The sequence below is a fragment of the Anabas testudineus genome, chromosome 18, assembly GCF_900324465.2.
Source record: "Anabas testudineus chromosome 18, fAnaTes1.2, whole genome shotgun sequence".
Classification (NCBI taxonomy): Eukaryota; Metazoa; Chordata; class Actinopteri; order Anabantiformes; family Anabantidae; genus Anabas; species Anabas testudineus.
Window position 1 is genome coordinate 18,251,207 of NC_046627.1, and position 25,528 is coordinate 18,276,734.

The 25,528-nt window shown below is 40.5% G+C and overlaps 1 protein-coding gene across 3 annotated transcripts in view; it reads left to right on the forward strand.

The window, feature by feature from the left end:
* zmp:0000000660 (arf-GAP with Rho-GAP domain, ANK repeat and PH domain-containing protein 2) overlaps positions 1-25,528 on the forward strand; it is a 105,988-nt gene that overhangs the window by 67,495 nt on the left and 12,965 nt on the right. For all 3 annotated transcript variants that reach the window (XM_026352671.1, XM_026352672.1, XM_026352673.1), the window contains exons 16-24: positions 7,898-8,042; positions 11,549-11,651; positions 12,246-12,441; positions 17,450-17,513; positions 18,075-18,238; positions 18,976-19,188; positions 19,496-19,601; positions 20,982-21,129; positions 23,120-23,197. In XM_026352671.1, coding sequence (XP_026208456.1) covers positions 7,898-8,042; positions 11,549-11,651; positions 12,246-12,441; positions 17,450-17,513; positions 18,075-18,238; positions 18,976-19,188; positions 19,496-19,601; positions 20,982-21,129; positions 23,120-23,197 — 1,217 coding nt within the window. The remainder of the gene's footprint in view (positions 1-7,897; positions 8,043-11,548; positions 11,652-12,245; positions 12,442-17,449; positions 17,514-18,074; positions 18,239-18,975; positions 19,189-19,495; positions 19,602-20,981; positions 21,130-23,119; positions 23,198-25,528) is intronic.

Sequence of the window (25,528 nt, forward strand, 5' to 3'; positions counted from 1 at the left end):
TCAGACAGAAGGAAGTTCTTAGACTACCCAGCAGTGAATACTCTACATAAGCAAAGGGTAAATTAGGGCCACGTTAAAAATCGATTAGAATTTGGATGAAACACTCTTCTAAATGTACCTGAGAGATGTTTCCTTCAAAACTTCTGCGCTCTCCCTCTTTTGTCTTCCAGTGCACTTTAAAACTTTTAATCAGGCTCCATTTTATATTCAGACTCCTCAGCTGCTGCTGCTGCTGCTGCACCTCCTGCTCTGCAATGGTCCCACTTCTCCAAACAGCTGGACTGTTTCTGGGGCCCATGGGTAATTAGGAGAAGTAGATGGCTGTGGATGCTGCCCCTGGGGATGGGGGTTATTGGGAGAGTGGGGGCTGGTGGAAGAAAGTAGGGGAAGAGAAGGTGTGCAGGTGGAGGTGACAGCTTGCAGCTACCAACCACTTGAATGAAATCTTCTCGTCTTGGGCAAGACATCCATCTCTATTTCCATCACCCCACACATACTCTGCTCGCATTGGAGGTTGTATATGGTGGCTAATGAACAGGGCTGAGGTCTGGCAAATTGCTTCTTAAAGGGGATGGAGGATTTTTTTTACTAGCATTTGTTGAAATTCTCATTATTTGGACAAATGGGATTGATTTTTAGGTATTGCAAAATTTAGTTTTTTTTTTTAGATTTTTGTCCATTTCTAATGGTTATTTTACTTGGAAAAACATTCTGTCAATATAAGTTTTAAATTAGCCAACAAATAAAGGAGTAGAGAGAAATATAAAGTGAGCCTTTACCTTTTCGGGATGACTGTTTGGCTTTCCACCAACTCCTACAATAACTATTTGCCTTTTTAACTGCTAAATGTTCCACTGTGCTCACTGACTAACTGCTGATTCTGGCCTCGATCACAATGGGTACAATATATTTATAGGAACTTATTTCACTAAAAACACCATCCTGGGACTTAAAACTAGTCTGGTTCAGTCTCATTTGCTGTTTTGTTTAGTAGATTAGAGTAAACCAATGTAGTATTTTGTGACTGTAAAACTAAAACAATGACCTTAAAGATGCTAAGCTGCACTGCAGAACTGAGGGAAGCTGCAGAGTTAAATGATCAATACCTGTTCGTACCACACTTTTACATTAAAGTAGTAGTTTTACCCATTGTTGATATTTCAAATATTCATCGGAGCAAGTTTAAATATGTGTGGTTCTTGTGCTCAGGTAAAAAGAGTAATATTGCTGTTGCTGTAATGTCACTGATTTGACAGTATGTTCGACTTCCTGTTTCAGATGGAGCAGCCTCACAGGTGAGCATTTAGTCCAGGTCCATTTTAGTCACTGTTCCAAATTTGTCTCTCCTCAGTTAAGTGCTAGCAAGATTCTGACCAATAAATACCTTGTTATTTCATCTATTATGAAGAACCCTACAAGTTTGCCTTTTGTGCTTTAATGGCGCTTTAACAGCAGCTGCGCCTGCTGAAAAATTTAAATGGGTTGGATTTAAAACTCAATGTGTTTCAACTTTTACAATCGTGAGGAAGCATTGTCAGGACTTTGTGAGCATGGCGCGGTGAGGTATTTTTGAATGTACTCCAGGATGCCTTTCGCTCCCAGGCTAATGGTTTGATGGTCTATAGATACACCCAAGTTCTTAATAATTCATAGGCTGTGCTCAGGGCTTAATAAAAGCACTCTGCTACAGCATCTTAAACTTAGCTCTTTTTTTTTTCGTATAGAGACAACTCCAATAGCTCCACTGATGAGAACTAAATTCAGAGTATGACATAAATTGATTTAGCAAGCAATTCTGGTAATGACCTTGACACGGGCGGCTTTGGGGATCGTTGTGCTGGTGCCAGCGTAATGAAATAAAATAACATGTTGTTTAGCAACACACGTTCCATCTAGATGGTACAGGGAATGGAGATTAGTATCAGCAAAACGATAACCCTCCTTTGTTTATTTGTAGCAAAATCAAGGTTGAACTGGTTTATTCTCTAGCAGTCTCCACTCCATATCCGGTTTGTGCAGTTGATTCCAGGGTAAATTAAGAAGAGTGACTCATGCTACTCTCACATTAAAGAGTGTGTACTTGCTTTTGTGCAAATCCGTCTGTGCCTGTGTGCTTGTGAGAGTCGGACAGTAGGCAGTTACTGCCTGAAAAGGTGAGTGGCAGCAGGGAAATGGCACCCCTAATTTCTGATTAGTTTTGTCTTTTCCTCATCAGCAGCGCTCTGCTTTTGGCTGCAACAGTAAGTCACCACCGACTGCGAGATAGGAGGGAGAAAGGGGGTGTGGAGAGGAGAGCGGGAGCGAGAAAAGCAGAATTATGTTAACAGTTTTATTGAGGACACAAATCCGAGCCCATATGAACAATTCAATTACTTGCAGCTACAAAGCTCGTGTCAAGTTTCTGATAATAAACCAAATCTTCTTTATGGTTTACATTAAGAATTAGTTATTTTGCTTTATATTTTATGAGAAGCACACAAAGCTTATTTAAACCACTTGTTTCTAGTGTCTTTGTTCATATGACTGTGCCTCTACTTGCCTAAATGAGTTAGTAGTGCTGTTACTTGGCCAGGAATACATGACACATAGGGTTTTTTTTTCTTTATCTGATGCCATATCTGTCCGTTCCTCCCTGTAATGAAGTGGGCTGTAATTCTGGCACAGACAGATCCTTTCAGTTTCTCGATTTCCATTTCCAGCCCCCCTGACAAGCTGTCCAGCAGATGTCTTCATCACAGATATTTTAGTCTGATGGCGAGATAGGCAGAAGATTGGCGGGAAAGGGGAGAGGTGGGAGCGTGAGCGAGGAAAGAGGGTGATTCAGTGGAAAGGGGCACAGCCGGCTGTTTTGATTTATACTGAAATGGGTGTCTGAGCAATGTTGATAAAAAAGTTTAGGGGGGCATTGGTTATAAATCTGGAAAAATGTAGTTAAAAATAAAACTTGAGACACAATCAGAGCCAGAACTTTTTAGAGAATGTTATTTTAGAACTTGGTCCATTTAGTTGATGAACAGTGTGACAGTTTAATTACCTCATTGATGACTTGATAAGTCAATCAACATGCTTATTTTGCAAATTTGGAGCATTTAGCAAATTTTACAAGTTGTTGAAGTGAGACGGGAGGTGAAAAGAAAAAAAAAAAGCTGAAAAATTAGAGAGATTCCACATTGTAGATTTGGAAGCCGTTCCTTTTTTCCTTTGCTACATGGGGAGCACTCTTGGTGTACAAGCTAATTGACCCAATTTAACTGGTGGAGGCATGTACCATGGTTGGCTTCCGCTAGCGTTGTCTCTGGCGGATGGTTGTGGACTCCCGTGGAGAACGGCTGGGCCACAGGGCTGTTGCTGTGTGTGTGTGTGTGGGGAACAGCTGGCAATGGACGCAGCTGCTTGATTGTAAATCAAGCACTATTGTTGCCCCCATTGCACTGGTGCTTGTGTAGAAGCTACTGTAGTGGTATCCCACCCGCTGAACCACAAACAAAGAAGGAAGAAGGATGTATGTGCAGTATGTTTGATAAAGCCAGTTTCCTTGTGGAATATCTTAAAGAGATCCAAAGGCGCTCATTTCTGTGCTAGGAAGTAACTCGTGCCACAAATTTTAACATAGCTAAATAATAGATACACTCATCTGAGTCGAATTCATCGCATCTCTTCCACATGTCAACTGCATTGTTGGGAAGTGTTATAGCTCAGGTCAAATCATTACAGCGATTTGGCAGAAATAGTTTTATTCCCTATCACGTTCTCTTTAATCTACAGAATCCTTCATATTCACACATTTAAACCCAAAAGAGCAAACTACTGTATATCTGAAATCACATTTGTCAAACATTCAGTCTCACTACACCCTCATTTAAAACTCCTTTCCCAAGTTCCCGTTTTCTAGGCATGTTTAGGCAGCACAATACATGGGCATCTTTACCTGGGGTGTGCTCACCATGATTATAATTCCTCAGACACTGGTTGATTAAGTATTGAGCCCATTTGCATGTCCACACTGTCTGAACCCACAATCCCACAGCAATTTGCTTCCCGGATTCACAGAGGGATTTTTTTTTTCCATCTTTGTCCTTGGAATTGGGAGAGAACTAAACTATTTTTTTTTTCTTTTTTCTCAGTGTGGATAAAGAGATTTAGTCGAATGCCCATTCAAGGAGGCAGGAGCTACATGGCATTTATTCCAACATCAAAATTAGATTTAAAATTCTAATCTTAGGAAAAATGAGTGTCTTCATATATACAGTATATCTCAAGTTGTAAACCCTTTGGGACTTTAGAAGACCAAAGGGCCTTTAGAGGCCTTTGATTCCCAGCTGGTTTTGGAGATTTATACTCGAAAAGTTACTCAAAGAATTACTCAATTATCCAAATAATTCAGGTTCATTTTCTCTAATTCTTTCTGCCCTGTTGTTACCAGAGGCTAGCCAGGCTGTAGTCACAATCAGGTCTCTTGTTACAGAGAAACACCATTTACATTTACATTTAGTTATCTGGCAGACACTTTTATCCAAAGCAACTTTCAAGCGAGGTACAAAGCAAGCAAATATTTAAACCAAGGAGAAGAACTATAAAGTAAAGTGCTCTGGGAAGCGCTGCTTCAGGTACATGGGGTATAAGGGCAAGATTTTTTTAAAGGTGTTTTTAAGTGCGGAGAACGATTCATAACAGTTCGGTTTTCAGCAAGTTTTTGAAAGTTCAGAGTTTTGAGGTGAGGTGATGGGACCACAAGATGTTGTGTGCTTGCTGAGCGCCGTGGGCGTGAGGTGAGCATGTTCAGGTAGGCTGGTGCTGGTGAGTTGAGACCACTTTGTAGGCCTAGGTCAGGGCTTTTAACCTCATGCAGGCAGCTACAAGAAGCAAGTGGAGTAACGTGTCCTTTTTGGCTGATCAGAAATGAGACGTGCTGCTGCATTTTGGATCATCTGGATCCTTAGCTGGACGACAAAGTGGGCTCACTACAATCTGTGGGCTTCAGCCTCTGCGGACAATGAATACCTTTATAAAACTATTTCACAATATGTCAGATTATAATCAAGGTTCAAGGTTTCACTCAGTAAGAAAGTTGGCTCATTGATGTTCAAGCTAATTAGCAAATCACAGACTTTAGTTTCTATTGAAGAACTCAACTGTTCTTGAAAAGCAGTTTGTAAAACATAAATATGTTGGGAAGAAATATTTCTTTCTGCTTTTTTTTATCCTGTTTATGATCCATTACAGCATTGCATTACCTTTTTGCACTTGGCAGTACTCTGCATTAATTCATACATAACCTAAACCTCTGCAGCTAGGAACCATTAAGAACTAAAATGTCGAGATAATCAGTGACATTACACCTTTTGAAGCGGCTCATGATAGCGATTGACCACAGTTAGAAAAATCAAGTGTGCCTCCCAAGAAGATGATGATGTGGGAGTTTCAGATGGGAAAATTAAACTATTCAGTTGTTATCCTATTAGATGGAGGACAGAGGAAAAGGGAGGCAAAATTACTGCAAAATATGGCACGGAACAAGAACTTAACTATCCTCTGGCGAGAAATGATGGGCATGACATTTTCTGCAAAACCTTAGAAACCCGGGGACACATCTGCGCAAGTGTAGTGCTTTACGATCTTTCCTGTCACCAAGACAACAACGTCCTGTCAGTTGGATTGGATTGGTAATGGCTTTAAATACCAAAGCTGGTCTCTGTATCTTCAGAGCACACACACACACATTCATACACAGACCCGTACAAATGTACCACATGCACATGTTGGTTTCAGATAGAGATGATGATTGTTCAGCTAAGCGAAGAGAGGTCAGAAGAACAGTGTTTTTTTTTTTTTAAATGCCAGAGTAAGCAACTAAACATTAGTCATTTTCCAGTTTGAAAGCTGTTTGCGGAATCGTGTCCAAATTTTATTTATTTATTTATTTATTTAAGACGGAAGAGACAAAAAGAACAAGTCAAAAAGGGGCTGTACAAAGAGGCAGCGCAAGGGTGAATATAGTGAAACTGACATTTCTCATTTCCTATGCTTATCACATCTTTTTTTTTTTTTTCTTTTACCAGCCAGTTGTAGACACTTCCTCCTTTATTGGAACTATATCTGTTCCTTCAAAAACATCACACACAGTTGGCAGAGGAATGCACAATTAGCATATTCATGAGATGAATACAGTGGAAACTTTGGAGTCGCAAGCGACAGGGGGTGGGGGGGGTGGTTCGGGGGCTGTTTGTGTGCATGCGCATGTGTGTGTGTGTGTGTTTGTTGCGGAACAAAAAAAGCAGATGGCACGATGACTTTGAAAATCCAAAATTAGGTATGTTTTCATGAACTTCATGCTCATTGGCTATGTAAATCGCACAGTCAGACAGTCATGAAAGACAACGTTGTGTGTTTTCCAGCTTTTCCACTGAGATCATGTTTGTTGATTGAAATCTGCTCAGTACTTGGAGTCTCTTAACTATATTGTAATTCTGTGTGTGCATGTGTGTGTGTGTGTGTGTGTGCACACGTGCACCCTCATATGGTTTACTTGCGTTTGTTCTCTAATGCACAGACAGAGGAAGTATGGTCATGTGATCGCACTTGCCGACATCTTTTTCTGATGTGGACACAACCAAATCTTCAGATCTTCATCAGAAATTTTAATTTCTCTCGGCCCTTGCCAGTACTTCTTTTGTCAATTTAAAAATGAATGACACCGTCTGCCAGCCTTATTTAGAGTGTATTTTTACTAATTAGAGTACAGATGTTCTTTCTTTCAGTAGTGTTGTATCTTGGATGTTAATGCTGGAACGATGTTACCTTCAAATCCTGGTTTCAGGTGGAGTGATCTTTTTATCTCTGCCTGGTTTGGCTTTGGATAAGAAAAAAACAAAAAAACAAGTTGTTATAGAACAACAAAGCCTGAACCAGGTAGTGTATGAGAAAGGCAGATGACACTGACTTATCTCCATACATCCGTTCATGTGTGAAAGCTGAGTGCAGCGTCTTATCTCTGAACTTTTAAACGATTTTCTTGGCAGTGCTGTCGTTGCTCGTAGAGAGTCATTAGCTGTGTTAAATAGTGTTGGAGTGGTGCTAATTGTTCACAAACCAATAACTAACATTGCAGACTGTAATTAATTTCTCCTCCGTACGCTGCAAACAATAGCCAATTTGCTCCATTTTATCAGTATGCAAATGCACGGTTCTACTGTAGTAATCCAATAGAAGCAGTAGACATGTTGGAGGGTTCCAAGTGCATCCATAATTAACTACAACGTTAGCATCAGATCAGTTTACTAAATGTGTTCAAAATATTGCACATTTTACAGAAGACCAAGGGGCTTATTAAGATCCCAAATCGCGAGCACTGCATTACGAGCACAGTCTTGAAACTTGCATGCTCCATTGTTGGATGTTTTGCAAATGATCTACTAAGAAAAACAAGTGTTACAAACATGGTGCATTTGGTTTTATTTAAATGAGAGTATTGTGTGTTTCACTGGTGAAAGAATGACCATACAAACATGATCCTGTTTTTAATTCAAGCAATGATTTAATTTAAATGTTGTTTTTTTCAGACAACTTAAAATGAAACTATGTTTAAGTTTAGCAACTAAGCTAAAAGTGGCGTGACAATCAGATGCCACCATAAGAACTGAAAGCTTGGCATTGATGGATCAGCAGACAGAGAGTTTACTGACACTGTCTGTCTGCTGATCCATCCATCCATCCATCCATCAATCCAGTAATCTCTGCCTAACTTGATCGAAGTCATTTTAGTTAACTAATGTTGGTCTGTCTTTGTCCTTTCAGCTGCGGCACTGGATCAGCCACTTGTATTGGTCATTTTGGAATCCACTGATGAGTCTAAGTAAAATATTAAAATGTTTTTTACTTGATGATGTGTGTATTTCAGACATGGCACGTCGGTGGTGCACCCTGGAGGGCGGCTTCCTGAGCTACTACGAGAACGAGCGAAGCTCGTCACCTATTGGCAGAGTTGACGTCACGGAGGTGGTTAGCTTGGCCATCAGCAATACAGAGACAATGACCGGAGCCGGGTATGATCACCCACACACAAAAACACACCAATGCATGATGTACATTTCACTCACTGCTGTCTAGTGAAAGCCTTAAATTAAACTTTTGGAGCTAGATTTGTTGCTTTGGTTTATCAATTTGATTTGAAAAATATTTTTATTTAAAGTATTTTTAAGGTTCAGGAAAGATTTCAACAACAAACTGAACTCAAAGTACCAAAACAACAGTTTGAAAATCAATATTAATAAATAACGTTAATATGAATCTCATTTACACATTTAAATCAAACATTAGTGCAGTAGATGAACAAAGCTGAGGGTCTAAACACTCAACGTTCAAATCCCACACACAAACAGTGACACAGTCATTTAAAATACCTGATTTGTATCCCCTGCACTAAATCATCCTTCACGTTTGATTGTTCAGCCTGCTCTATGGACACACACTAATTATTTATCTTCCTTTTATTTGGCTGATGCACAATTTGCTGCACATGTAATTCATATAATAACAGAGCTTCAACCTGCAGTAAGGACATAAACACACACATGTAAACACAGGCCTGTGCGTTGTATTTCTTTCTTGTCATATGTCTCGTTAGCATAATCTTTGCTTGAGCATTATTCAATTTAACAGATCCTATCAGGGCTTTATGAGTGCTATATTTCCTGTTTACTTTGGCGGAGATGCGGGCCAGCGATGCATCTTTAACAGCCCCCTTTCTGTTCTCTTTACCGTGCCACTTGCCTCACTCCTCACTCGGATTATGATTCACTTAAAAAGTTGCTCCGACAACAAACTTTTCTTTATTTCTTCTGGAAGTGTTACAAACACACAATGAAGAAACAGATGTCTCGATCCTTTCCCATTAAAGTGTTCCCGCTCTCACTGGATCGCCCGTGTGTGTGTGTGTGTGTGTGTGCTTTGTTCCTTAGTGAGGAGTCTGATAATGGCTTATGAATAAAGCACAAGCCAGGTCCTTAATGACGGCAGCAGATGTTATGAAGAAGGAACAATGCTTTTATTTGTAAATGTTATTTATACAGCCATTAGAAACACATCTGTCCAGCTAAAACCGTGACCTTTCTCATGAGCTGGACACATACACACAACCATCGCATAACACAATGATAATATTCTGTGTGTGTGTGCTCAGTCTCTGCAAAGCAACTGTGACATGCACCATTTTTAGCTAAGTGCATACATGCCAGTTACAGGTCATGGCTTCACCGCCAGAAAGGCTATTAATTCTCCATTGCTAACACTCATTACGGCCGTGCGTTTCACTAGATTAAACTCTGCTTCACTCCTTCTCACTTCTGGAACTTTCAGAGTTCCCAGCATGCCGGCGCGCTGAGAGAGCGGGGATGCCTCGCCCCTTGACTGTCTGCCTCTCATGAATATTAACGTATGCAGATGACACACTCCCACCAGCAGCCTATCGCCATGCTACAGGAGGCCGTAGGTGTCGCTTCCATTAAACACAGCGTTTGGGTAATTTCACCGTGGCAGAGGACACCGTGAATTACTGCGCGGCCCAGACACATAAGTTGTATGAATATTACAAACCCTCACTTAAGGAATTAATGCAAAGGGAGCATGCTGGCTGGTGATAAGTTCACGTTTTCTGGGGAGATTTTTTTTTTACTTTTTGTCTTGTTGGCCTATCTCGAAAAGAGAAGTCAATTCTGACCTTCAAATTAAAGTAAAAACCCGAGAAAAAAAATGTTCTGCACTTTCTTTTTCATCTTTTTGGCTGCTTTTTGCACAGTTTCACTCTCTATCACTTCATTTCACCAACCAAAAATAATAGATTTTTGAAAAAAACTTTTAGATGCTAACTTTGCCAGTGAAATTGGTTATAAATATATATACATGAGGTCTGGGGAATTAAGACTTTCTCTGTGCACACAAAAGCCTTAAGGAGAATATGAAAAGGCTACAGAAATACATATAGGTAACTGTATGCACGTTTGAACACCGGGATCTTATGCAGCACGCTCCTCCACAGGGAAAAGTATCTCATGTCAGATTTCAGTCAACAACCAAAACTACTTTTGCAGCACACCTAAATAAACACAGGCGCTTGTGTATGATTTTATAAAAATGTCATCAAATCACGAAATCCTTCGTTAGAAACCTGATGTGTTGGACACGTAAAAGCTTTTAAAAACTCTTCTAATGAGCCTGTGTGACTCGTCTGGCTTGTCTGCATTGTGTATTTGTCACTGTGCATGAGCAACTAAACTCATTTTCCCCCGTGGCAGTAAGAAAAATTCAACTTAAAGCGCATGCACAGGAAAAGGTGCTAACCACCGCACCACTGTGCACTTGAGACACAAACTATTTGAAATAACTGGCAGACGCAACACAAGAATGCGCGGTGATGTCCCTGTGTCCTGTATCTTATCTCACGTTGCTCTGTTGTTCTATTATTTCAGCACCTTTCGCTCTCGTCTTTCTCGCTCTCGCTCCTCTCCCCGGCTACTCGCTCCCTCTGGGACACTCATAATGCAGCATTTGTCTCTTCCTATCCTTTCTTTATAATACCATTTGCCCAGCACATCCCTGTACCCCCCTCCTGCACAGACCTCTCTCGCTCTCCCTCTGGGAGCCTCTCTAACAAGCACTTGCACACCTACTAGTGAAGACGTAAAGGGGAGGGGGGCGGAGATGAAGGAGGGTGGGGTCATGCGAGGGCGCACAAACACCCATGTCTCACCTGTTCCCCTTGACACGCGTGAGAATAGAGCGACTGAGCGCTGCCGTGACCCTCCCTCGTGACACGCCGCCTTAAACGAGCATTTAGAGCCCCCACCGCACTGCAGCGCTACCATTGAAAAAGGAGCTTGCCAGTGTGTTCAAACCATTAAGACAGTGATACTCTGACCTCGGTACCCTCGCTGAGAGCGAGAGTCAGAGACACAGAGTGAGAGAGAGAGAGAGAGAGAGAGAGGGAGGAAGGAGGAAGGAGGTGGAGACAACAGGAGGAGAAAGACCAACAAAGATTAATAGCTGCCCTTTTGCTTCCGACAGCAGCGGGGTTTGCCTGCGAGTCTGAGTCTCCGTGTGGATGATCGAGTGTGGTACTGCATGTGTGCTCCTATGTTTGGAAGAATTATATATTCGATATGTACTGTACATAACCACAGTTTTATGTTCAAATCCATAGCCGGGAGGGTGAATTCCCCTAATAGCACATGCATGAAAGTATCTTGATAATAAAAAAAAAGGATGTCTTTGCACTCAGTGAAACTACTCTGAAATAATGTAGTTTAATATTTAAAAAAAAGTTGTATATTATGTTTTATTCAGTTTTACAATTGACCTCTTTGCAATCTAATTTTCAGAAGGGCCAAGCTTGTTTTTTCAAGTTGTTTTCAAGTACAAACTGTATGTGTGTGTGTGAGTTTTTTGTTATCCTATATAGGTAAATGCACATATTTTTTTTTTGCCTGCTTCCTGTGCGTTTGTGGGGATGTTTTCCATTCCACATATCTAATCGTGAGCCATGTGTCCCCGGCAGGGCTGTGTTTACCGTGGAGCTGTACCTGCAGACAGAGCGAGTGCTGATTGTCGGAGCCGAAACACAGGAAACGCAGAATGACTGGATCCACTCGCTAACAAAGGTGACACAGTTTGCATACAGCGTGCACTAAAAACGCACTTATTGTCACCGCTTTCCTTTATAAGTTTGTTTTGCACTTAAAGTCACAAAGAAGAAGCTGTGGGAAAGTGCTGCAGAACTACATCACCATCCATCTCACACTTTTTTGCAACACACACACACAGTTTCACACACAGTTCTCGCCAGTGAGACCTGTACTACCTGCATTTCTTTCAATAAGACAAGTGGTGCTGCTATCTCTTCCCCCACATGCTCACAGGTTGATGTAATAACACCCTACATAAATATGTCCCCTCTTCCCTTTTTTAATCTCTTTAATCCGAGGCAACCCAGTCATAGATAGTGGGAGGTGTAGCTGCATCAGTCCATATGTCTCTCCATCTGTAGCATAGGCCTTCCACACCTCCGTATTTCAGTTTGAATCCCAGAACAATGGCCAGCCAGAACTGGGCATGAGAGAGAGGTGCATGGGAAAATAATTCAGCCAGGGGCCCAGAAGCCGAGCAAAGGTTTTTTGTCTTGTTACACACCAGAGTGAAAAAGTTCCTAATTTGCAAAACTGTTTCTTTGTCATCCGTATGTGTCTGACTCACAGTGCTTCGTCCCGCCTAAAGTGGCGGGAGTGGTGCAGAAGCACAGCGAGCTGATCGGCATACTATACTACAAAGAAGGCCACGACCTGTACCACTGGAGGAAGGGCTGGTTTATGCTGGAAGGCTCTGCCCTGCACATCATCAGCCGGGGAGAGGAGGAGGTAGAAGTCCTTCAGCTGAAACAGCTACAGGAGCTCAGTAAGCTTGTCACACGACATCATTATTCCTCTTTTTGTCACTGTGTCAGTAGTTGTGAGAGGTATTATTATGGATTAACAACATGGCAGCAGATAAAGGAGTTAGAATTAGTTCCTCCATGTGTGCGTCGGTGCGAATGGGTTGATTTTAGATATCTGTAGAAACCTTAAGAGGGACACGTGGAACAAATGTGGACAAGCTTTTCACAGTCAGGTCATCAACGAGTTCAGTGAGAGTAATACAGCCTCTTCCTGCTCTGCTGCGTAGGTTTCACATAGTCGCTGTTATTAAATTACAATAAACTAGGAGGCACCTGAATGTCTCTGTACTGCTGTTCAGCGAGTCAAGATCACAAGAGGCTCCGACAACACCCTGACACACCAGCACACATTTTTTACTGTAAAGTAAAAAAATTTTGAGCATATATTTTTTAAAGCAAACATTTTAAAGAACAACAACATAACTACAGTTAAAAAAAGTTGATCAGTTTATCAGTCTCCTGCTCAGGCTTCTCTCTGGCTGTTCTTTTCTTCTCGTCGTGGCTTTCTGTGACAGGAGTAATTCTTGGCTGCTTGATGGATTATTCTGTCAAAAGTCAGTTTCTGCAGATGTCTAGAGACACTTTCCGCTGTTTTTCACTTGTCAGGAATTTATTTCTGCCATAGCAGCAAAACACCTCACGTTACCCATCAGAGAATCTGCTTGGCTGGGGTCTGTTGTTGCTAATTAACACTGTACAAATATATGAGAAGCCACTGCATGAGGAAACCTGCTTGGCTAGCAGCAGTAAAACTACTAGTTGTTTTAAAATATTATATTTAGGCTAAAATTCTGCTTCTGCTTCTTGAGTAGATCTAAACATTAGCTCGATTTCTTGCTTAGATATGTAACGTGTATTAGTAGACTGTATGCTTAGAAGAAGCACATTTCCCAAATTGCCACAGTTTACATGGGCAAACTGCCCTTTTAAAGAGCTTTATAGGAGCTTTTAATTGGCATTAAATCAGATTTAAAATCTCATCGCACAAAGTGACCGTATCTGTTGTGGTTGATAAATTTGATGCATTTTCTGGGTTCACTCTTCTACTACTTGCATTTATTGCCACTTAATGATGTCAGAGGATGCATGTGGTGTCTGAAGACACTTCAGCTTCTCACCCCATTACACATTTCTGTTAGGTCTCTGCTCTAATTGGCTAGCTTAGTCATCCATTGGAGAAAAAAAAAAACAAAAAAACACGCTCGGGACGGGACTGGAGAAGAGTGAAAAGGTGCCACGGGCCTGTAAGTGAGAAGGCGTTGTGTTAATATGAGGTCAGTCGAGGCAGAATATAATGTGACGCGTCAACAAACGATCATCAGTCAAAATACGATTCAGATAACCCGAACCTGTCCTCACTAAATCTTTTACAAACAAAATGATTTCAGACAGAGTAATGTGATATTTGTTGGTGCCAGTATATTGGCACCAATATTCACAGCGAGTGAAGCGAGTCTCTCTCTTAAGGGGGAAGGTTCAAAGAGTCACACACACTTTGGCAGATAATAAAGATTTTAGGACATGTCAATTGATTGCACTCGTTTGACGTGTGAACAGAAGGGGAGGCGAGAATCAGTGGATCTTTTTAATCCATTTACAGCTCGACGTGGATCCAATCATGCAAAGTGTCGCCCCATCTTCTCACCTGGGGCAGGATAAGGAACTGCAGTAGTGCTCATTTTCATTCCCCGGCTTTCTCAAACCATATTTGTCACAGCCGGAGAGCTGTTAGCGCCAGAAGGGGCTGTGTTTTGTTGGAGGATGGTAGGTTCTGGAGCTTGGAAAAGGATCCCTTTAGGAATCGCAGTCTGTGACATGGGATTAACTGTTATTTTCTTTACAGTGACACCACCACATGAAAGGTGGCCCTGTGTAGCATCAAGGGATTAAATAAATAGACTTTTCAATTAAAATAAATACATGTTTCCAACAAGCAGCACTTAAGTCTTCATCAGGAGTTCACTGCAAGTTTGATGCTGCCTGCTCCTGGTTTTCGGGCCTCAGGCTGACACAGTTATGGTCATTCTTTTTCTTAGAGATAGATAAATCTGTGTCTTTAGTTTACTTTTCCTTCATTTCTTGTTTGACATTTATTCTTTGTTTTACTCAGTCCCATAACTTGGACAGTTTTTACTGCCTTCGACTTAATGTTGAGATTGTTTTATTGTCACCTTAGTCACCTGTTCAGTTTTCATTTCTGTTGGCTATAAAGAATCCTGTAACTTTTCTTCTAGAAAGTGCTAGATAGAAAAATGAATTCAATGAAACAATAAACCACAAAAAAACATGTCTTATCTCAAAGTGCACTACTTTTCAAAATGGCTTCCAAGATGCGCAGCTGTTTACTTAAGAGAGGATTTATATTTTTTAAAAACCACCAAAGTAAAACGAGGTGAAAATGACACAAATCAACCAATTAAATGAAACGGAAATGAATGTTTTTCAAAGGGAAGTCATTTAGTGGATTTATTATTTATTTTATTTAGTCCAAAATCCAATGACATGCAGTTAAAGTTAATTGGTGACTAAATTGCATATAGGTGTAAATGTAATTGTAAATGACTCTGATCCTGCCATGTGATAGACTAGTACTACGATGCAGTCTAGCAAAAGCCGGGATTGGCTCTAGCCTAGTGGCTTCAGGTAATAAACGTAACCACGAAATCAGATGTTTTCAAAGTCAATTTGAGATTTACAGTAACACTTCAGAATAAGGACTGCTGTGACGTTCATTCCTGTTTCATTTTCTCATTAATACTGTATTTCTTTTCCAACAGGTGAATGGTAGTGTACAAAACATTCAGCAGGCAGATTAACCATAGTTATCTTGAATTTTCTAGTGCTGACAGCTGCATTCACTGGTTAAAATCATAAATATAGATGAACATTAATTCCATTAGTAACTTGTTGGTTGACATGCACTAGTGTAGTCAGCGTTTGACTACAGTAGACTACACTTTGACAATAATAATCAACAATTTAAGCTTATAAACCTATCTTTGAACCAGGACACACATAATTTAGCTTTTATTTTTATATAACAGCCCCAGAAATTCACATCAGTTGGCCGTTTTTATGCAATATCACCTTTACATGGCCTCTACCCAGTCTGTACAACTTTGGATCCCTCACCTGCTTCGCATCCATGAACACAAATGTTCATTTGAGTCTTTGTTCAATCCAAAATAACCACTGCTGGTAAACAAGCCCGGGTGTCCGCAGAGGTGCATAATGGGGCTGGTAGTATTATGAGGTTATTGCATTGTCAAAATAAACAACTCTTTGTCCTGCTATTGAAAATGTGCACACTCCAAATAAAATAAAATAAAAAAATAAAAACCTGAGAGGAAAAAACAAATGAAAACCTCTTACAGGACGGCCGGTACAAATTATGTAAAGAACAAGGCCACAGACTTAGTTCCTTATCACACAAACATATTAAGTAATAAAAATATTCCCTCTGAGCGGTGAGGTGGATGAAAGAGGTTTGTTGGTGTGTTTGTTCACACAGCGATGACAAGTGTTTTGCATTTACCTGATAACGCTGTTAATAAACCTCTCTCAAGTCAATATCAGTCTCTAACGTTCTCTGCCTTCTTCTTCCTTTTTTTTTCTTGTTTATATCAGAATGAAATACTTTGCCCTTGAAAATCTGCCAAATGAAATAAAAAGCAAATTATTTCTTAAGAGAGACTTTTGGGAATTAATTGTTTTTGTTGTTTAGCTAAGCATTCAAAGGATTTGTTTGCCAAAATAGCACTTTAATGTTGAACGTTTCTACCAGTTCTCCTTGTTGGCACTTTTCTTTGTGCCAGCAATCAAATTAAATTTCCTGTCAGAGCAGATTATCAATCGATGTGTTTATTGAAGCCGCGTGCGTAGAGATGGTGCGGTACGGGAAATAGAAAAGGTTGTTTTTTCCTCTTCCTGTGCTGTGATTGTGAAATTATACATTTATATGCAAAAATTAAAAAAACACAGTGCAAGGATTGTTGTTGATAGTCTTAGAAATCTTCCTGTTATCCAAATGACCTTAGTGCCAACTGATTGGTACAATTAGAGGATAATATAAGCTCACAAGGTGTGGGGTGACTTTTCTTTACTGTGTATATGTCCATTTTTTTGGACTGGGACTAGGGGGAACTTGAATATGATGAAAGTGCCAGATGTCGTAGCTAGAAGATTTGCGGCTTGACTGCAGAGCTTCATATCTTTTTTTTTTTGTACTTTATCTGCCTTGTGTGATTGTTGCCGTGATCTGAGCGGCCGTTTGAACCCCGTAGAAGAGATTATGGCGGAGCGTTCGAGTCCCGCAGCCCAGTTTTTCTGTATCCTTGCTCTGTTATTTTGATTTTGAAAAGGCTGATTGAACAGATGAAAGATGTCAAAAACTCTCAGTGTCTTTCTTATTCTTGTCTTTTAACCGCTGCCCTCAGTGCAGTCTTCTACTAAAGCATGACGATGCCAGGCTAGTGTGTGTGCGCCCACTTCCCTCTGTTGTTTAAACCACCTTCAGTAAGTCGGTGACACAAAAACTGAATTCATGTTTCCCATTACAACAAGAAAAAGCTATTAACTCCAACGGGGATGCATTTGGCATTTTACACCCCTGTACTGTTCCCTCTACTTTCCTTTCCAGTGAGCGTCTGCACATTTGAAAAGACTAGTTAGATAAGTCTAGACGTATTGTGCAGTGTGTTATTTGCCACGATTACCTTAAGACATAAATGAATACTTAAGAGAAGTGAGACCTTTCAGCTAGAGGGGTAACGATTGCATCGACTTCACGTTTCGTGACAGAAGGCTTCGGATGAGTTCACGCTTTTGACAGAGATTGAACAACTGCAAATGTCAATACTAAATTGTTCCCAGCACATTACTTTGCATTAGCACTGAATGTGTTGCCACTTTTTTTCCACAGTACACTGCATTTACTACATATTACTACTTGTTGCCCTTTTCCTCCAGCTGTCTCCACACATACAGAGGGCGAGGACAAGATCCAAGTGCTGTTGATGGTGGAGGGCAGAAGGTATGTCGCTCTTCGAAGAAAGTAATGTAAATAAAAGGTGTGCTTCATTGGGGACGTGCTTGTGATACAGCCACTCCATGCATTATGCAACGCTGCTAGCTTTGATTGTGCCTTCGCCTTGTTAGTCGGATTGCACTTTACCTACTGTTACCGTCCAAGGTAATTAAAACCTCGCTAGACTACATGCTTCAGTAGGAGAGGAGAGGTGACAGAGGCACAAACACATTGCAGGCCCCACACGAGCCAACAGTTCTGGGCTCCCCTTTTTAAGAGTAGCGCAACAAGACTATGCGCTCGCTTCGTTAATTGCAGTGTGTTTGTGTGTGTTTTTTTTGATCAAACCTCATGGGAACCTAGTGGTTGTTTATAGCTGTGTGTTCTGTACAAGCACTTTTGGATTCCTTTAATCTTGCCGCCTGTTTATTTAATGACTTAGCAGTGCTTTTTGCAAATGTATGAACAACTTTAGGTCTTAAGCTTAAAATAAGAGCCACCATATTGCTAATGGATTTTGTGTCATGGGATTCCTTATAATATAATGCTATTATGTATTTTTAATAGAACAGTTTACATCCATGGCTTCAACAAGATGGACTTTACACTGTGGCACTCTGCCATCACGCTGGCTGCTGGCACAGATGGCAAAGCCCTCAGCGACCAACAGCTGACTAAAAACGGCGTCCCCATTATAGTCGACAGTTGTATTGCCTTTGTCACTCAATATGGTAAGTTCCTTGGAAATTATGGGCAGAAAAGTTTTTTAAAAAAGGGAAAAAAGCAAGCTTTGTAGGACTATTATTATGATTTCCCCCTTGAGGAGCTGATTCATCCAGTATGCTGCGTCGTGATGAGAATTTCATGGCTTCTGATGCTGTCTAGACGTATGCTGTGACATTATCCCAGCGATCTTTTCACCATATTTTTGGAAACGTAGAAAATGTAGTGCAACTTTTCTACTGTGTGACTTCTGCTCCATCCAAAAAATAGGCACACACACAGAAAATCTCTGTTAGGTAATATCTGTCACCTTAGAAATGCATCATAAATGCAAAGAAGGGGGACTTATACGCCACCATGCTAAGTAGTGTGCTGTGCAATGAGGGACTGGCATTAAAGTTAACTCTGACTGAAACTGTAAAGTGGTACAGAAGGTTAATACAGCCTGCACTGCCAATTTTATTCCACCTGCAATTTAGATTCAAATGTGCTTATGTAACATTGTTATAGCCCACAATTCAAAGTGTCCACAGGGTTGGTTATTGCCCTATAATTGTATTTAGTCATATAGAAAAATATGCAGTCATTTGCTGTTGCAGACACTACACATTAGAAGGTATTAATCATCAGTCAGTAACTATATGGCCAAAGAGTGCATAGATTTTATAAAGTTATGGGCTGGAAAGCTGCCAGAGCCACTTTTAGATGGAGGAACTTTTTCATTTCTTTGCGACATTGTATCCAGGATTGTGCCACGAGGGGGTCTACCAGAAGCCTGGGAACCCTGGACGAGTGGCGCAACTCCTCGAGGAATTCACCCACAACGCCCGTAACGTGAAGCTGAGGGAGAAGGAGCACCATCTCGAGGACGTGACAGACACCCTGAAAAGCTTCTTATCTCAAGCGGAGGATGCGCTGTTGACCAAGGAGCTCTATCCATACTGGGTGTCGGTTCTGGGTATGTGAGTGTGTGTTACTAGAGGTGTAATAGCTAGTTTCTTATCGCAGCATAATAAGCAAAACTATTTTAAACAATAAAGGACACTCATAGAACTGGTGTCCAGTAACATAATTCTTATATATTACAATGTTGAAGCTCTATGTAAAGTGTCAAATGTTTAAATTTGCTGTCCGAACTGTTTTAAAAGTGCACAATGATGCTTATTCCCTTTTTGCGCCCCTGTTTAGAGTTTGTTATATTTGGCAGTGTTTGAAGTGATCTGTCTCATCTGTGTGTTTGTGTGTGTGTGTGTTTTTTTTTTTAGATGAGAAGGACGAGAGGCAGAGAGTAAAGATGTACTCCACTTTTATACAGAATTTGCCGAAGATTAATAGATCAACGCTCGATGCTCTGCTGCGACATCTGTACAGGTCTCCGCACACGCAAACAACTGGCAACAAGCTGCAGACACATTTAGAACGGAGCAGTACTGCAGTAGTCAGGCTATTTGAAGGCCTCTGTCAAGTTAAATTTTAATACCCTGAAGGGTACATTTATAGTGTAAAGTGTGTTTCAGATGTTAAAAAGAGGACAAGAAGATGTCAAAACAACATTCAACAGTGTTGTTTACGACATGCATTAATAAACAGGCAACGTACTCTGTAGACTAACAGACTTGTCCTTCAAAACTTACCTCAAATGTCATGTACACTGATTTGTGTTGCACTCTATATAGATAAATATTACATATTATTAGTAAATAGGGGTCTAATTTTTCTCCGTATTGTTCTGCTCATGCTACACCCCAGCCAACTAACTCTGTTTGTCTGTCGAGCTAATGCGATAAAGGACAAAGCTAACCTCGTCACTGCAGCTACTGGACACTTGTGCAGCAACTTGACAGCACTCAGTGGGATGCAACAGATTGCTTAATTTATGTAGAAGCCTCTTATTTTGCCAGATGATGCATCATAATTCTTTGGTTTTAAACAGCAACAAAAATTCATGTTCGTGATTGAACAGGAACAGATTCTCAAAGTGCCCTCAAGGGTTTCTCACCCACTGATTAGTGTGTTGTCCCTAAGTGTGTGTTACTACTGAACGTGTGTGGTATTTATAACTGCAACTGACCGTCATGAAAAGAAAACCCTCACAGACACTGACAGGAATCAATTTCTTGCACCATTTTTGCTGGCATTTCCCAGGGAAATCTGTTCCAGTGACTCATTATCAAAAGCTCAGTCAATGTGCAAACACATAATTGTTCATTGTCCATAAAACAAATGGCGCTGCTTCTTTCTTTTTTGGCTATATGTTGAAAATCACCTATGTCACATTTATTCTCAGGCAGCCATTTAATTACAGTGTTGGAGACTTAGAGTTTATTTTATTGTGGTTTATTGTGGTAATTAATTATGAATTAATTGCAGGAGGAAAGTAGAGCCCTTAACCTACTCATGTGGTACGAAATAAAACAGTACACATACACAAGGAGTGGGAATAAGCACATTCTTCATTCCACACGATCAGATGGGCCTGAAGCTTGTTTTACACCTCATTTCCTCAGAAACCTGCAACATATAGCTGGGATTTAGCTGCATTATGTTAATGATTTGAATTGTTTGGAGACGACATGAATTTGGACTGAGGCCTAGAGTTTCATTACATTTGGTTCATAGCAGAATGTACAGTGTGTGTGGGCATGAGAGATTGTCACAGTCGATATGAAATGTTTGTTTTTTCTGTGTGTAGGTACTGTGTACACGTTTTCCTTTTTATTATTTCTAAACATGCCTCTCCCTGTGATTCAGGATTCAGCAGTGTTCCCACCTCAACCACATGCCGAGTGAAAAACTGGCCTCCGTCTTCTCCTCCTGCTTGTTCCAGACTCGCGGACAAACCCCACAAGAGATTAGCGTGGTCCGTGACCTCATCAGCAACTACGTCCCTCTGTTCAGCGTAAGTCAGAGCTGTAGTATTTATTATTTTGCCATTTGACATTTGTGAACATTAAGTGTATTCAAATTTAACATAGACTACGTCATTTGGAAAAAATAAATACACAACTAATTGGTATACTTTCCTTCTTGGGTTATTTCTGGTATAATTAACAGTCAAATATGGAAATCTGTGTCTTTTCAGACTGCACTACACTGCACACACAGACAGCACACATCTCCAGAAAACACAGAGATTATATTAAAAAAACAGGTCACCTAGAACAAAAAATAACAGCGGAGTCTTGTTCAGGACATCCTTCGCTTCAGGCAAAATGGGGCCAGGTTTATGACTCTGTTCTATATGTGAGCAGCCAATGTGATGGTACAAATACAGAACTTAGAGAAATATTTGACCATGTTGGCAAAGTCTGATTTTCTTTTGCATGTGTTGTTCTCATATTAAACAAATTAGCTGTGATTACATCACCTATACTAAACAATTGCATTAATAATAATAATAATGCACTTCATTACTATAGCACATTTTCCAACCCAGTGAAACACAACGTGCAGCACTAAACAGAGAACAAAATAAATGCTAAAATGTGAGATATCACGGGAAGATGAGGTTTCTAGTTAAAATCTGATAGATGGAGATGGAGAGATCCCACAGCTAATCATTAACAAGCCTGTAGTCGGCTCTAAGCAATAAATAGGAGTCTCTAATATTGTTATAGTTTATTTATATGTAGTTATCTGTTATTAAGCACTATGTGTGTATATACTGTATCCATACATACATACTTTGATGGTTACATTATGTAACAAATTAATGTCTAAATTACTTAAACAAGTAATGATGTGCAGGATTTCTGGCTCCATCTCAACACTGTCTCTTTTAGCTATTGAGCTTTGTATCTCTTACCCATTATGTGTTTATCAGATCAGGTCGAAGCTAGCCCGTGATAGCTTGTGTTATCACATGTTGGCTAAGTTATTCAGGATAAATCGCTGCTCGCTGTACAAGAAAAGATGAAATGCACTGAATTTGAATTGCTCTCCAACCAGTAATCAATGAAAAGCAGTTATAACAGTGAAAGCGTTCGCATATTACCATATTGCAAATCTAAACCAAGCTGCAGGCACAACTTTATTTACGCTACCTTATTTCAACAGATGGTTGAAGTGAGAAAGTGAAACTGTTGTTGCCAAATCTGCACAGTAGGCTTGACTTTGCCGATGTGTGTTTGGGTAGGAGTGTGGGATCAAGGTTATGCTCGGAGAGCTGCCTGGCTTATGGATAATGCAGCCTGAGCGACTGCGACTTGTTCTGACGTTAAAGGAAGAGCACTCGCTCCAAATCGGTTCGGGACGCCGTCATTCGCATGACAAATAGCCGTTAAACTCAACCAATCATGAGCCCAATAGCAGCGAACACACACACACACACACACACACACACACACACTGTAACATAAAACGAGTGAGACGTATCGCTAATTAAAGCGGCAGTTCTGTGCGGGATGTCATCGACGGGGCCCATTATCAGGCCTAAACACACACAATGAGTTTGTGAATTTTTTTTTTTTTTTTTTGTTTCTCCACCAATCTTCTCTGCCATTAGAATATTTCTAACAAAGCACATTGTTCTGTGAAAGTGATAATGATATTAAAAAAAAAATTGGAAATACAAAATGTCATTTCCGACACAGCTCCGTGAAAGAAATAGTCTTCACTCTGTGCTGAGCTGTGTCAAACACTCACAGCCAACTTCCACCTTCGAAATTCGTTTTAGAAGTGCCAGCTGAGCGACCCAATTGTGCAGTTTGCTTAAGATCCCTGTTGCCTGGTTTAATTTAGTCTTCTGTGTCATATTTAAATGCTGAAATTAATATAAGCATCAAAGGAGTTTTATGATTCTGTCAGACAGTTTACTCGATCAGAAAGTTTCACTTTGGCTGACTTTGTATTGGTGTGTGTGTGTGCGTGTGTGTGTTTGTTTCCAACAGGTCAATGAAGACCAAGTGCAACAGATGGAAAGAGAGAATAGCTTCATCACTCGCTGGAATGACAAGAAGGACACCACAGTAAGTGAACCCGCAGAGCTCAAATAAAAATCACCAAAAACTATATACAGTAAGTGTGTGTGTGTATATTGATTTGCGTGCATGTGTCAGGGTCTCTCAAATCAGGGTTTCATTTGAACAGGTTTGTCTGGCAAAAATGAAGGGCATGAGGGATGATAATGGGAAGGCGGAGGAGGCAGGAGGAGGCAGGGGACGAAAAAAGGGCTTTGTTCCTGTTAACCTTTACGGCAGGTACTTTCTGCCTGGATGCCTCAGCCGAGAAAAACATTCGATTCAGATAACTGAGGGGGAAAAAAAAAAAAAAAAATTAAAGCACATGCTGCTGCTGTTGTTGTTGAAATGTGAAATAAGTTGTTTATGCCCACTCCTTCCTGCTCTTCGCCGTGTCCGTAGGCTTTCACAACATGTCTGCTGCTGTGGGGCGGGAGGGCTACTCAGTGGAGAGTCGGTGCTATTATAAACCTGTCTGAGGTGAAAGCATTTTGGTTATGGATAAGAACTAGAGCGATTTAGGGTTTTAAACTAGGAATGTTACTGTGTTTGTTTTTTCATCATGAATCTAATCATTTAGTCAACATGGAGAAGATTGCTCTCCTAAGATAATGGGTAAGCTTATTTTGGGGATAATTAGTCAAATGTCTTTAAAATATTACTTCAATCACGTGCTTTTACTTACTGACTCAGGCGATCTTATTTATACTTTGGACCATGACAATATTTCACTCACTGGACTGTAGAGGCCATTATTTGACTATCACTTTACAAATCTCAGGAGCAACTGGACCCGCTCACGGTAACTACTGATTTAGATGTCAAAAGTGAAGGGGAAATTAATAGTTGTAGCCTTCCATCACTTCCATCACTTTCATCTATTCCATGCAGAGCTGATTTCTAGTCGTTCACAACCTGAAGAAAAATGGAACAATAGGTAAAAAGGTAAATTACCACCCACAGATTTATAAAGCCTGCACCTGTAGGGGTTATGTGTACAAGCAATATATTTCTAGTAGCATGAGCATCATGTTTATTTATGCTATCATGTAAAAATGCTACATCAGTAGCTTTTTTATTTGAATAATGTAATTCTGTTGTTTAAAATAGAGCATTTGTCCTAATTTTCAATAAAAAAAAACCCTTTATAAAGATGGCGTTGGATGTTTCTCAAACCATCAACATTCATCCTGTACATTTTTGTCTCATAGAGAGAAATTACTTGGTAGGCTCAGAAATGTCAGCGCTATATCTTCAGTAAATGGCTCCACTTCCATCACTGAGCAACATTAAGCAAACCGACGTCTGGGTTGGCAGGCGTCTAACATAACGACGAGGATTCAAGCCACTCTAGCAGCTTATTGCACATTGTTGCACTTAGCCAACTAAAGTAATGGGTTTAGTTGTGTGTAATGTCCATGAACCAATGTCCCTGAAAGGTGCAGCAGTGGAAACGGTGCAGTTCACTGTCTGAAGCTACCAACTCCTGAATTTTCACTGCTGGTATGTCTTGTCATGAGTGCTCTGCACGCCCCCTCATGCAGTGCTCCACATACAGTTCTTCTATGCTATATCTACTTGCCAGTTTTTGACAACCAAAAGATATTCAAGGTTTGGCTCAAAATATTGGGGCTGAAGTCAAACTAATTGACCATAGAAATGCCACAGGGACACGTGAATATTTGTACAAACCTTCATGGTAATGCGCTCAATACTGAGATATTTTAGTGCTGGACCAGCAAACCAGCAGACTGGAGCTATGACTAGCAGGATTGCATGCCAAGGTTTAAGATCAAGTTATTCATACAACAGTGCGAACGATGCAGAACCTTCGAGGAAGGTACAGGTAGAAGTAAAGGTATAGGATGTAGACGGTGTGCTCTCATGACGTTTGTCTCAGAAGGCTTCGGCGCTGCAGGTGAAGGTTTCGACCTCATCTGTTTCCTTTTAAAAGGGAGAGAATGATAAGGACGCTTGCACCCACGAAGGTGCTAAGTGGGGAAAGTATGGCTAGACTTGGGGAGTAAGTAAATCAGTGATATAATGAGGTGCAAGACAGTGTCATGCCTTGTAAGTTAGAAGTGGCACTTAAAAATCAATACTTCCATTTACAGCCAGGGTGAGTGCAGAGAGAGTGTGACTTTGGTAAAGATTAGAAATGCCTTCACTTTGGATAGATCATTGCTGGGGTTCTTTTTCTGTGTTTCGGAGATATTTCCCCATCAGCTATTAAACCATTTAACGCTCCCCTTTGTTGCATTTGCGTGTTCCACCGACAAATGCCTGGACTCGCCTCCATTACGTAACAATCGAGGTGAACACGCACACTAAAGCAACTAA